Genomic DNA, 14,918 nt, shown 5'->3' on the forward strand with positions numbered 1-14,918 from the left:
ATTGAGCACTATTATTTAACCAGCTACATTTTCCAGGTTTAGTTCTAAAAGAGCTAAAAACAGACCTGCCTTTTGTCATGGAAAGGGTAAGTAAATCTGAGCTCTCCTGAATCACTACTTAAGTGATAAAATAAGCAGGAGACACCAGAAACACATGAAGGCTCTGAGATTCCGAAAGCCTTAGGATCTCACTTAAAACAATGATGGATTATTCTGAAAGTTATAGCTACAGACAGTAGACAAGGATTCCATGAATAAACAAAAACAAGAGACTAACCTAAAAATCTCATTTACATGATTAATTTTAACCTCCTCCATTAATCCTTTATAGCAAAGGTGATTTAAAGAACAAAAAAGAAAACATGCAATTTGTCTGAGTCTTTCCCTCTACACCTCTGATTTTTAATCGTGATAAAAGCAAGAAATAAAAATTTAAAAACTGACTTAGATAATTTACAAATAATATTAAGACAAACTTTCCTAAAGCTAAATTCCCAAGAAACTTCTTACATTCATTTGGTTTTCTTTAAAATTCTCCAGTATTGAACAGTTAGAAATAGATGGGTTATTTTGGCCTTATCACAGTTATAAATAAGTAATTTTAAATTGCTTAATACTATTTAACCAACAGTGCTTTCTATTCTCTCAGATTAACTTCAGAAAAAAGGACGTACAGAATAAATACATTGACAATTTTATGAAAGTTTTAAATATACAGGTTATACATTTAAGATTAATTAAATTCTGACCTTTATACTAAAACTCTCTTAAATCCTAAACTATTAAAAAAGATTTGAAGGACTACATTCAAGTTACCTCAGGCATTCAATCATGCGAGAAGCTATTTTCTTCCGACGCATCATGCTGAATACCCATATTCGACTTATCCCACAGATTGCAGGCTCTGGCAAAGTTGAGCAGCACCAGGCTTTTTGTCTTTCAAATCTGACTTTTTCTTCTTCTGATCTAATAACTGGAAGTTTCTCTTCTATAACTCTGTAGCCCTAGAGGTATCAAAATTGGCAAAAAATTTAAAATAAGAATATTACTTAGCAATTGTCTGATACTGACATTAATGAAGTCACTACATTTGTCTGGCTCCTTAATAAACTACGGGGACCATTTATGCTTTCATTCTCATTTTAGGAAACAGACTTGGACCTACATTCTGTTCTAAGACACTAACTGATTATGTCACCATAAGAGGTAATTAAGCTTTGGGTTCCTTACCTATAAACTGAAAATATCCGTTTCTTTCAGAGAACTGCTAATAAAGTAATACCCTACAAAGCACCTTGCTATGATGCTTGACCTATAATAGGAATTGAATGTCATCTCTACCTCTCACATTTTAAAGACCAGCAAATTTAAGAACTCAGCAATCCTAACTGTTTCTGTGATTGCTACCATCGTTCTAGGGTTCATAGTTGTGTGGGAACTAGGACTAAGGATGGTGGAGTAATCAAGAATTTAGAAAGGTCCTTTCCCACACTCACACCTCATTAAAAAAAAATAAAGTGCTTTAAAAATATAAATCTCTTCTGCCAGTCTAGATGAAAAAAAGGACATAGCCAGCCTTCTGACATGATATAAAGTTTAAAATAATAAGACAGCACAATTGTTGTGAACAACGATAACAAAAAAGCAAACACTACCTAGCTATCTTCTAGTATAAACGTTTCTACATTATTGGAACTAGGTAGAATAGGAAAAAAACAAGGGTTTGCACTGTAAAATAATTCAATTCCAGTATGCCAAACTTTTATGAGTTAGTCATTTTACATCAAATTTATATCCTCAAACTACCTTATCAGTTATTGTTTTAAATCAATTTTATTAACAATATAGCAAGGTTCATAAAACTACACAATTTCAGGCAGAACCTTTTTAAAAAAGTAGCTTAACTTGTAGATATTAACTCACAGAGACTTATTTTGACGTTTTACTTTATTAGACAATTTAATGATGAAGCACACACTTGTAGGCAACTATTAGTATTCTGGAAGATACTAACTGAACAGAAGTCAAATCCAATGTACATTGAATTCATCAGCAAGAATTCAGCTAAAAAAAGAATTCGAATGGGGTATGCCTCAAAGTGAGCGAGATTAGGGAGGAGTCCAGAATCTTCTTTTATCTTAAGTTGGTCTGTTACTACTTACCTCTTTTAAGGTGAACATACCCCTTTTATTGTTATTCTATTGTGGTTTTTGTATAATTTGGATCCTAAATACTATCCTCATCTAGAGGTCAAAGAAGTGGCAATCTATTCTGAAAGTTGGCAGCTTTTTATGTAGAGTGAGAGAGTAAATATTTTAAGCTTTGCAGCCCCCCTGGTCTCTATTGTAACTACTTAACTCAGTCTTTGTAGTATGGAACAAACCAGACAATATGTAAGCAAATGGGCACAGCTATGTTATAATAAAACTTTATTTACAAAAACAAGCTAGACTTTGACCTGGAACTATAGTTTGCCAACCCCTGATTTACTCCAGTGCTGAAGGATCTGAGACAGACATGGAAACGTCCTATACAAAATTTAACAGTAATTTTGATTTATAGAATTTTAACTTACATACTGACTTGAGAAACTGATTCCCATTGAAAATACAGCTCTACTGTAGCAAAGAATTACACACAGGAATTCTTGCATTCTCACACTCTTCCTTACATAAAATGTTGATAAATTTACTAAATTGTTATTCAAGATAACACAGTAAACACTTTAAACACTGAACTACATATGAACACTTTAAAATCACTTACTTACCCATTGGATATGTTCTGCAATTAAGCAGCCAACTACTTTTTTGTCATTAGAAATAAAGAGAAGTGTTTTAGTTCTGGAATAGCACATCAGTGGAGCCTGTTGGAAACCTAAATCATTATCAACCATCTCTCTAATCTCGTCAACCTGCCAAATAAAGAATAGTATTTTTTAACAATGAAAACACTGTATATATGTAAAAATATACTATTTCAATTCAGTTAAGTATATCATTCCAAGTATGACACCCTTTAACGAGTTCTTTTGAATGACTATGCAAACCAATAACTAACTGTTTTTCAACTGACTAATTTGCCTAATGAGGGAAGAACTGGAAAGTAATGCCAAGCCCAGCATCCAGTGGAACAAGAGAAGTGAGAGCACCTACAATAGGCAATAAGAATATTAAGGCTTCCTGAAGCATCATAGGTTTGAGAATTAGAGAGTATCCACTGGACCCTTGGTCAAGGAAGCCACTTCTTCCCAAGCCTTAACTGGTACTCAAAATGGAAGTGGGCACAGAGGAAAGAAATACAGGTTTACTCCTTTATCAACCATTTGTAGGCCAAACATTATGCAAAGTACTTTATGAATATTATCTCACTTAAATCCAGTATCCCTTGGAAGGTTATGGTTCCTCACTTTATATACAGAATGAAATTCATAGTTAAGTAACTTTCCCATGTAAGATACTGGACATCTAGAAAACCAAGGAGCAAGGACTTGAACTCCTAAAGTGAATATGGCATCAAACTGCTTCTTCTAGTATACCTCCTAGAACTGTGGTCAAAGTCAAATATGATAAACTTTTGTAGGCCCTCAAAGTTGAGATTTTTTGAAGGCACTTAAACATTAGTTTCTTCCCCAGTTAAAAACTAATCTTTAAATATTCAGTCCAAAAACTATGGATTTGTGTTATTAAGTTTAAAACACAAAAACCCCTAAGAGATTCAAGTATTCATACCTCTGACATGCAGAAAACCATGAAATAAATCTCTTATTCAGAGATGAAAAATCAAATCCTCTTATTCCTGGAACAGTATCCCAAAATACAACTCTTGATTTGGTTCCTAAAGCAAATTACTCACAATTCCCTAGATTTTAATTTTTAACATATTTTGGGTTACTAAGTAACTACAGTAGGTTACTTAGATTTTGCCTTGAGAAACTACAATGAGGAAATTAGCATATACTAAGGATTCTGAGTAATATTTGGTTTTGTGCAAAGATCAATGTTTCAAATACAAGACGGATGGCATTTTTACATGCTATCCTAAATGTTACTGTCTATACTTGTTAGGCAGTAGTATAGGGCTTATTTAGGTATTTGGAATTGTTCATTTCTGAAAAGTCAGGAACCAAAGGATAAACTTTAAGTAGAACGTTAGTTAAATTTTCAAAGAATAGGTTCAGAGTATGTCCCTTCAACCTTCCTATTCCTAAATTTAAAGAAGTATAACTGCTAATGTAAAAAAAAAATGCAATAAATTATTTTCCTTGTATTTTTAGACATTTGGACACATTCTAGTGCGCTTAAGTTTTTCAGAGAAACAACTGGACCCACTGATTTACACTGTGAGGCAATTCTGGGGAAAAAAACATTTTGAATATATTATCTGAAAAGTAATTAACATATTATTTAAAAATAAGTTTATCCTATGGTTTCTTGGCTTTTCAGATACTCTATATAATATGGTTCCAGTTTTCATTATCTCTCTGGTTTACTTCCCTAAACCCTTAAAGTACAGAACTCTTAAGTTGGACTAAAACTTGCATCATACTAGATATGAGGATTTTCTTTAAGTTTTCTACATTATATTTATAAATTAAAATATACCTTGTTTTTTCTCAACATTATATGACTACATCATGTTTAATTTCAGGATTACTATGACCTACACTAGATCCCTTTCTGCAATAAGTTTTTATTTAGAACTCTGCTCAGAATAAAACTTTACATTTATTAATTTTAATTTCTAAATTATTATGATTCACATTTTAATTCTACTTCTTGGAAACACCTATGTGGTATTATTAACTAACTAGTATGCCTTCTATACCATCACTCAAATTGCTGACAATACAGACAAGTAATCAAGTCACTAAAAATTCATTTCACATACAATTGAAACACTACAAAGTTTAAGTATAATTTTTCAGTTGGGTTGTATTCATTAAATGTTTATCTTTTTTTGTTTTCAGAATTGGTGTTTAAATGTGCTATTATAGAAATGTGTTTTATATTCTTAAAATTAGCTGCAAAATTATTTTATCCATTCTGCATGAAATTTCACCAGAAATTTACCTTTTTCAGGGCATACTTTGGATCTTCAGGAAGAACCATTATTATCCTGCCATCGGGATATTCAGCCAAAATTCTTTCTTTTTTCCAGCCCTAAATATTAGAAAAAAAAAAAATTATGTACATTTCGTTTATCAAATTTACGTACAGGAAGAAAAATACATCAATGTGTCTAAAAATTGCAAATGTGGAAAAATATATGCTCATTAATATTTAACTAGTGACAAGATAAATCAGCTATTTTGTTAAGCATACAAAAGGTCCAATGCAAGCTAACTTTTTTATATTACTCACTCAGCAATACCACAAAAGTATTTCTAATTTATCATTTCCCATTTTAAATTAATTTTGAAAATCGCACACCAAAAGCCAGCCCCTTAAAGTCAATGATTCCCAGAACCTAAAGGATAACTCTCCCAAGTTTCTTGATAAAATAATTAAACTCTTAAATTTCTTTGGAACATGGTTACCTCCACAAACAAACACTCATGGTTTTATGTCTAGCATGCCAAAGACCTCCAGGAGGTTTTAAATGAACTGATTTGCATGCAGTAGTCCAATATGTAAGGAATAAGTGTTTATTTTTATTGATCACAACTATCAAAGTCACAAGAAGACTATAAAAACATAACTACCTTCTAAGAATCTAATAGGGAAGGAGAGGCTACGTTGTGTGTATCTGAAGTTAAACATACTCAAAAAAAGAGAGGTAATAAACTCTTCTTCAGATCCACACTCGTGGTGATTAATGAGCAGAACCTGCATGAAAAAAAAAACAAAACAAAAGCCACTTAAATCTAGTAAGATGGGACTGAACCAGAGGTTAAAACTAGGAGTTTTGAAGTTAATAATAAGTACAGAAGGAATGAGTTTAACTGGTTGTTCCATTTGTCTTACCCAACCAACTTTACATAAAAAAAAAAGCCTTTCAAGAAGTAATATGTACTTCTAAAACCATCATCTAAGATCTGAGATCTGTTTAATAATATAAAAGCTCAGTGAAAAAGGCAACTAAAAGTAGTATGGCGAGTCTGAAAGGAGGGTGATTTTCTTAAACAATTCAGAATGGTTTTTTGGGAAGAGGAGCAGGATCTTAGCTGGGGATCAAAAAGTCAAGCTTGATACATGTGACAATGAGGATTAAATTTTTTAAAATCAATTTGTATAAAAAACAGAATACTGAAAAATAATCCAGGTGATTATGTATGGTAAAGTGTTCTCAAGATTTGAAAAGGAATAGAAAAAAGTCATAGAAGTCATTTTTTTTTCAAATTAGAAACTAAATCTGAATCATATTCAAATCTGAATATAGGTAAACCATTTTTAAAAGGCATAAAAGAATCACCTCTTAAAAAAAAAACTTATGATAATATGTTATTTTAGGGGAAAGTTTTTTAAATAAATCTATTTGCCATAAAATGAAAATGGAGACTTTTCATTTTAAAAATTAAACCACAAATTTAATAAAGAACTAGAAATTTAAGTAACCCCAACTTTTAAGAAAGTAATACTTCCTGAACTGAATTACCTAAAGATAAGTTGATATACTATTTCCCTATTATCTTTAAAAACAAAAATACTGGTCTAATGTCATTATATTGCACCACTAAATTATTTTGCTTTACTGACTTTTTAGCACAAAACTTTCTCTTGAGAATCACATGTTCATGGAGAAAATGCTATCATAATTGTGTTTGACATAATTTTATGTTTTAAATATGACTCTGTTTCTTCATGCACATGTAAGGAGCAGGAATTCCAAAGGGCAGAGTAATTACTGCTTAGGTTTCTAATATTCATGAATATTTTAATGGAAACTTTTAAAGAGTTCTAGAATCAAAGTTCAGGGTTTAAATCCCTGTTCTTGGGCAAATCTTTGGAACTCTCATTCTTTCCTGAACTAAGCTATGTACAAAATGGCAGTCATCACTGCCATCACTTAGTAGGTAAAAGTTATTAAGATGATTCTTCACACAGAGTTGCCACTCAGTAATTTAATAACTTACTATTGGTATCAAACTAAGGTCAATGTACTACTCTAAGAAAACACAAGTCAATAAAGTCTTCAAAGTTAAACAACAATAAATTCAAATTGTGGATAAAGAATTGATGAAAGAACCAAGCTGGCTAATATCTGTCAAATAACATTACTCATGACATTTATATGACTTAACCGCAGTTAACTTTTTCCTGGGGTAAATAATGACATGATCCTCCAGACTTTAGAGAATTTAGAGGACATGAAGCCTACTGCTGAATTTAAGGCAAGAATGGAAGTTGCAGGGAAGGATGCGTGCAAATCGAAGAAATAATCAAATAGGCACAGCTTTTTTGCAAAGATATAAATTCCAACGCAGTGCATTTACACTTCTCACCTTTAGTTCTAACACGTTACACATATCCCTGTGAAAGCAAGTAGTGCTTCCCAAGCCCCAATTTTCTTAATTCACCCATCCGGCTGCTGAAAAGCAGAAATCTTTATATTCCTAATAGCAATCAATGATTATCTTTTATCCATGCTGTTGTAGTAACTCTAAACTTTGGAGTCTAATGAATAAAAGGGATTTCTCTTTTTCCATTTAAAAAAAGATAATTACTGAAAACAAAATACACACACACAAAAGAAAGAAAGCAAAATACATTGGGTGATTGACACGATGATATATATATAATTCATCAACCTGTGAGTTTAACTGTATGTAAATTATATCCCAATTTTAAAAATTCAATAATAATCACTTTCATAATGGCTGAATGAGAATATCCTGAGAAATAAAATCAACAATCAGCTTTTTAAGATGATTATCAACAAATATTACAAGAAAGAAAAAAAGACATAGAAGAATAATCTTTAGATTAAAAGAGACATACCAACCAATACAATATATGGATCTTAATTCAAACAAAAGTATAGAAAATTATACTGGAGGAGTTTTGAACACTGAGGAAAATATTTGATATTAAGGAATTAGTTTATTTTTTAAAGGTGTGATTTGTATTATTTAAATTGTCTTTATGATAAAAAAGTAATATTTTCACCTTTTAAAAATACATGTTTTGTAATATCTACTAAAAATTATGATGTGATACCTAAGGTTCACTTCAAAATAATTGGGAAGGTTGGATGAAAGAAGATTGTCCATGAATTGTTAATTGTTGAAGCTGGGTGCTGAATACATGGGGATTCATTAGGGTGTGTGTGCACGTACATACGTGTGTGTGTGTTAAACTCTTTATTTTGGAAAACTTATTTTGGAAAATCACCCATCGTCAAAACTGTAACAATGGACCAAGGTTTACTCAAACATCATTTATTTAGAAATGAAAAATAAATGCAAAACGAATCTAGTCAGCAGAGCACTCACACCTGAGGTGGGGAAAAGCAGTGACTGTAATGGGGGCACAAAAGGGCTTTCTGAGATGCTAGTAATGTTTCTTGTTACAAAGATGTTCACTTTGTCAAAATATACCATTAAGCCGTGCACTTATTATTCGTGTACTTTTCTTTACATGTTTCATTTCAATAAAAATTTTACTTAAAAATAAAGGAATCTGAAAAACAGACATTTTACTTCTACCAACTGCTATAGAGGTTGAAAAAAATATATTTTAAAAACCATCTCCTTTTAAAATCTTAAGCTTCAGAAATAAAAGTACATTAAAATAAGCTCATTCCAAATTCAGTCTCATGCTCTATTTGACATTACCCAAGGCAAAAAGTACAAAAAACTGCAGAAAAATTCCAAAAGAGAAACTATACATTATTGAAACATATTTTGTTGAAATGAATTTTGAATGTAAATGTTTATATTTATGACTATTTTAAAAGTCAGCAAGGATATACATCAAAATATAAACAGAGGTTCTCTAAGTCATTTAATTTCCTTTTAATGTATCTGTATTTCCTATTTTTTCTACTTTAATAAAATGGCATAATAAAAGAATATATTTAACTATCCCAAGCAGCTGTTTTTAAGTGCATGTTTGGACGTTTCTTTGCAAAAATAATCTTATATTAACAATAATAATAATAGTATTTGTTTCTAGTTAGTGCAACATATACTGATCTTTAAAGTGTTAAAAACATCAAATAATGACATGGACATTAGACGGCAAAATTCTGTAATTTCAAGAAATATGTACTGACCATCTACCATGTGTAACACCACTGTGATCTAGGCAGTACAGCATAAAGGTAAAGAGGACTTTAAAAATTAGAAGGAGCTAGTTCAAATCCAGACTCTACTATTAAATAGCTGTGTTGCCTTGGGTCAATTACTTAACCTTTCTAAACCTTGGTTTCCTCACCTATAAAATAGATACAAAAACAACTACAACACACTATAAAAGAAGCTGAGAAAACACTATAAAACATTAAGCACAGTTATTAAATAGCACAATAATATGTACCTAATAAATAACAACTATTATTATCATTACAGTAAATAAGCATTTTCTTGTAGGCCTTTTAATCTTCAATACCTTTATGCCTTACAAGGTCATTGATGATCTGGCCCCCACCTAGCTCTTCGGGCTTCCCCTCATAAAACTTTCCCAACACATGATACAGTCACAGGTCATACTGAAATACTTAAAATTTCCAAATCTTTACACATACAGTTTCTCTGTCCCAGTATGACTTTGCTCTATACCCTTCTGGGAACAAGGGAACTACTATTTGTCCTTTCTGACTCTACTCAGCTGTTAACCTCAGTTTTCCAACCTTTGTCAGATATCCTGGCTCTACATTCGGACTCTAGCATAGTCTATACGAGTTAAATATATTTGCTTATCTTGTCCCTTATATTTTTTAAACTCCTGTAGTCCTGGAATATAGTAAATAGTTAATAAACACATGAATAAGATATGAGCCCAGAAAAAAAATTACCCCATGTGATATTTTTTCAAAACTAAAGTGATAAAGGTTGAATAACTTGCTATGGTCATAAAATGAGTGGCTCACTAAAAGAAACTACATCTTTCTAGTTTGATTAATTTCATATTCTTTTCTATTATGCCACACTGACCTCACAAATCTTACAAATCTGATAGAGAAATAAATAGTACACAAATGTCTGTAGTACAAGGTGTAATCCATATACCGCTATGCTTGAAAGGAAGTTTTCCTTGATTCAAACTAAACTTTTATTTATACTTCAATGCTTCTGAAACCAGAATTAGTCTTTCAATCAATGTGTATATTTACTGATATACACATTGGTTCTCTGCAATATTTAATGTATTTAATTTTCAAAAAAGCAGTTATGAAACTGACACAGTAAAGGCAAAAATATATATATAAGCAAAGTGTTACAATGGTTTTAAGAGAGAAAACCCTTATTGGGATTAAATAGGAAACCAAAAAACATCTACACGAGAGAGATGGTATTTCCCCTGAGGGTACAGAATGGGAAGGCACTCTTGGTGATAGAATGCTATGAACTAAAAAACAGACACAAAAAATTATGAGCTATGCCCAAGACAATGAGTAGATCAACTTTGTTTAGAAAGACAAGAATTTATAAGGAAATTATGAGAAATGCATTTAGAAGAACAGACAAGAACCACAATGCAGAGGGCCACGAATGCCTAGGTGAAATCAGGAGAAATCAAGGAAGATTTTAGACAGGCAAATTTCATGACTATTGTTAAATTTAATGAAAATGAATTTGGCAGCTGTATTTAGGCCAGATGTACAAGGCAAAAATGCCATAACTTGAGTTTTACTTCCCAATTACAAGTAGGCAAAATATATATCTTTCTTTCTACCTATTTCATTCAGAAATTATAACTACTTCATAATTTTATAAAAGAATTAAAGAAAGTTTAATACCAATAACGAGCTTATAATCAGCCCCTGGTACACAGGAAGCCATAATTAATGTCATTTATTATTATTATTATTATTATTATTATTATTATTAGTTCTCCTGGATGTAAAATAAATTAATTGGTGTAATTTATTTATCCCAAAAAATTCCTCTGGGAATTTAAGCAACTATGGAAATATACGTTGATTCATGTTTAATCAACAAGGTATAAATGACAATTAATCAGTACAAAAACCTGGCAAGGTTTTTTTTAATCATTAAGAAAGTGAATTAGGAATCAAAGAGTATATAAAGGAATTCAATTTTTATTTTAGGCAAATATGACTCAATTCGAAAGGTATTTATGGACTTTTCATGTTTAGGTATGCTATGATAGCAGAATCTCTTTCACTTAAACTTCTCTGGTTCTCTGTAATATTTAAACTGAATGGACAGAAGTTGAACCCCTAAAAACTCTGATTCCTCCAGTAAAATTGTTTTGGTAAATCCTGTATCCTAGGACCAAATTCACTTTGATCCAGAATTAAAGAAACTACAGGGATCTGGAGTTTTAGAGTGATGAAATTATCTAGGTCTAAAAAAGAGACGTAGTATATAGACCACAGATTCCCAAAGCATCAAAGCTATTTGACACACCACTATTACTGACATTTTTGGCTAGACATTCCACTTTCCTTGGAACTGTCATATACATTGTAAAAAGTTTAGCACCCCTAGCCCCTGCCCATTAAATATCAACAATACAGTCCACAAATTTCCAGATGCTCCCTAACAGATGTTACAAACATCCTGCCACCCTACTTTGAGAATCACTGCCATAAGCCAATCATCATCTTATTTTTGCCAGAGTCTTGTTTTGCTAGTTCCCCTGCAGCTAAGGGTATCCACCAGGCCCACCCAGTTCTGGTGAATGAAACAAAGGACATTTTGCAAGAGACATAATATGTGTAACATAAACTTCTGAGAAAATGCTGTTGTTCACTGATAAAAAAAAAAAAAGTCACTTAAAGAACGCTTTCTGAAAGAATTCCCATCCCAACCAACATTCCTGTTTTAAATCTGAACATGGTATCTGGACTACAACAATCTATTTTAAGAACCATGAAGTTTCAGATATGAAGCCAAAAAGTTAACACACTAAGGAGAGGAAAGCACTGAAGGAGAAATAGCCAGAATTCATGATGACATTGTTGAACTACCACATGAAACAACCATAAGACTACATACCTCAACTTCTTCTTAAGAAAATATATAACCTTGATTTAAACCACTGTTAGTTGGGCATTATGATAATAAGGGTTTCCACTTCAATCAACTTCTACTGTAATTACAACATCAAAATCTATTACTATAGGAATTTCTTATAAAATATAGTTGGATCAGACTTAGAGAAATGTGAAACAAAAGGAATTATGAGATTCTTTTCCCTCCTATCATTCTCAAAAGAATCCTAAACATCTCTTTATGAGAATTCATAAAGAGATTTTCAATTTGTAAGCAATTTTCAATTTGTAGCAATAACTTCCCAGTATATAAAAAATATTTTGATGTAAATCTCATCTCACGGTCATTTGGGGCTTAGTGAGCAAATCTACTGACCTCATCAGTATTGCTCACGATTTTAAAAAGTTCATGGTCCAAACTCTACTCCACCTCTATATTCAAATATAAATGTAGCCTCCTAATCCATTACTGGAAAACATCCCTAAAAGGTACATCTTTGGCAGTTCTACTTCCAGTTAGGATAAAGAAGGTCACAAAAGATCACTGCTGCTATTGTAATAAGAAAACACCCAAAAAACTAAAAGGCATGTTTTCTTTAAAGGTAATGAAGCACTATGGACTGATTTTGAGAGATGAACCACAGTCATTCCTAGGTGAGCAGAGACCAAATCTGTGAGTATGGACAAAGAGGCAAGATTACCACAGGTAGAGAGGTAGGGGAGAAGAGTCTCCTGTGCTTGGACAAGGAAAAAACAATCAAATTCTTAATGGCCATAAGTGAGCTGGCATGGCAGTCTGAAATCTGGAGAAGCTCCAAACACAGAGATAATGCTCTACCAATTCTCTCCCATGGGTCATCTGTCTAGTTGCACTGGAAGGTATACAGAGATTTGTGTCCTATGGAGTTTAAAGCCTCAATTTCTGCTGGAGAGAGAAACCCAATCTCAAACTCAAGACATTAAAAACTGAAATGGATGAGAAAACTAAAATTTCAACCCAATTCAATTCCTAGTTAGATCTAAGACATCAGCCCCTTATCATAGTCACCTGACAGAAGGAAGGGAAGGAAAGTTTTCGGGGGAGAGGGGAAGAGATTATCTATTTCATTCTACTGTGTTTTTATACACGATGTCCAATATCCAATATAAACTTATGAGACCAGATAGGAAGACTCAGTATTTTCAGGAGGTCACTTCTTCCCAACTTGATCTACATCAATGCAACCCCAATCAAATTGCCAGCAAATTATTTTGTGGATATCAACAGACTGATTCTAAAGTTTATATGGAGAGGCAAAAGATACAGAATAATCAACACAATACTGAAGAACAACAAAGTCACAGAACTGACAGTACTTGACATCAAGACCTAATATAAAGCTACAGTACCAAGACAGTGTGATATTGGTGAAAGAAGAAAACAAATAGATCAACGAAACAGAATTGAAAGCCAAGAAATGACCTACGTAAATATAGTCAACTGATCTTTGATAAAGGGCCAACGGCAATACAATGAAGACAAGATAGTCTTTTCAACAAATGGTGCTGGAACAACTAAACTTCCACATGTCAAAAAAACAAACAAACAAACAAACAAAAAAACACAAGATCTAGACAAAGACCTTACACCCTTCACAAGTTAATTTAAAATGGTTGATCACAGAACCTAAATGTAAAATGCAAAACTATAAAACTCCTAGAGTATAACAAAGGAGAAAATCCAGATAACCCTTGATATGGTGATAACTTTTTAGATTCAATACCAAAGGCACAATACATGAAAGAAAGAACTGATAAGCTGGACGTCTTTAAAATTAAAAACTTGAGTCTCTCTCAGTGCCTTTACTGTCTTTCTCAGTGCCTTTACTCTGTCCCTCTCTGTCCTTGTCTCTATTGTCTCTGTCCCTCTAGGTCCCTCTCAGTGCCTTTATTCTATTTCTCTGTCTCTTGCATTATCTCTCTCACTCTCTGCCTCTGAGAGGAGTCCACAATCTGTAGAGTGTTAACCATTTTCTAATAAACTTTCCTTTTGACTCTAAAAAAAAAAACTTCAGCTCTGTAAAAGTCACTGTCAGGAGCATGAGGACACAAGTCACAGAATAGGAAAAAATATTTACAAAAGAAGTGGCTAATAAATGGCTGTTATCCAAAATATACAAAGAATTCTGAAAACTCAATTAAGAAAACAAATTAAAAATGAGCCAATTAAAAAAAAAAAAATAGGCCAAAGACCTGAACAAGACACCTCACCAAAGGAGGTACATAGATGAAAAATAAATATATAAAAAAATGCTCCACATTAAATGTCATTAGGCAAATGCAAATTGAAACAATTCATTACCACTACACACCTATTAGAATGGCCAAAACCCAGAACACTGACAACACTAAATGCTGACAAGGATGTGGAACAACAAGAACTCTCATTCAGTGAGAGGTGGGAATGCAAAATGGTATAGACACTATGGAAAAGTTCAGCAGTTTCTTACAAAACTGAACATACTTTTACCATACATTCCAGCAAATACACTCCTTGGCAAATACAAAAAGGAGTTGAAAACTTATGTCTACACCAAAACCCACACATGGATGTTTACAGTAGTTTAATTCATAATTGCCAGAACTTGGAAGCAACCTAAATGTTCTTCAGTAGGTGAATGAATAAACAAACTTTGGTACATCCAGACAATAAAATATCATTTGGCACTAAAAAATAAATAAATAAAAGAGTTCTCAAGCCATGAAAAGATAAGTAGTAACTTTAAATGTGTATTACTAAGTGAAAAAAGTCAATC

General features: G+C 32.3%; 1 protein-coding gene across 4 annotated transcripts in view; it reads right to left on the minus strand.

Annotated features, from left to right (window-relative positions):
* Window positions 1-14,918, minus strand: part of ESCO1 (establishment of sister chromatid cohesion N-acetyltransferase 1) — a 52,520-nt gene that overhangs the window by 6,742 nt on the left and 30,860 nt on the right. For 2 of the 4 annotated variants that reach the window (XM_016162219.2, XM_016162308.2), the window contains exons 9-11: window positions 5,073-5,162; window positions 2,771-2,914; window positions 817-1,004 (exon numbers count right to left, since the gene is read on the minus strand). In XM_016162219.2, the coding sequence (XP_016017705.2) occupies window positions 817-1,004; window positions 2,771-2,914; window positions 5,073-5,162 (422 nt within the window). Of the gene's footprint in view, window positions 1-816; window positions 1,005-2,770; window positions 2,915-5,072; window positions 5,163-5,704; window positions 5,829-14,918 lie in introns of those variants that run through there. The other 2 variants (XR_001599144.2, XR_001599137.2) reach the window with 2 other exon arrangements.

Source organism: Rousettus aegyptiacus, unplaced genomic scaffold (genome assembly GCF_014176215.1).
Source record: "Rousettus aegyptiacus isolate mRouAeg1 unplaced genomic scaffold, mRouAeg1.p scaffold_m13_p_12, whole genome shotgun sequence".
NCBI lineage: Eukaryota > Metazoa > Chordata > Mammalia > Chiroptera > Pteropodidae > Rousettus > Rousettus aegyptiacus.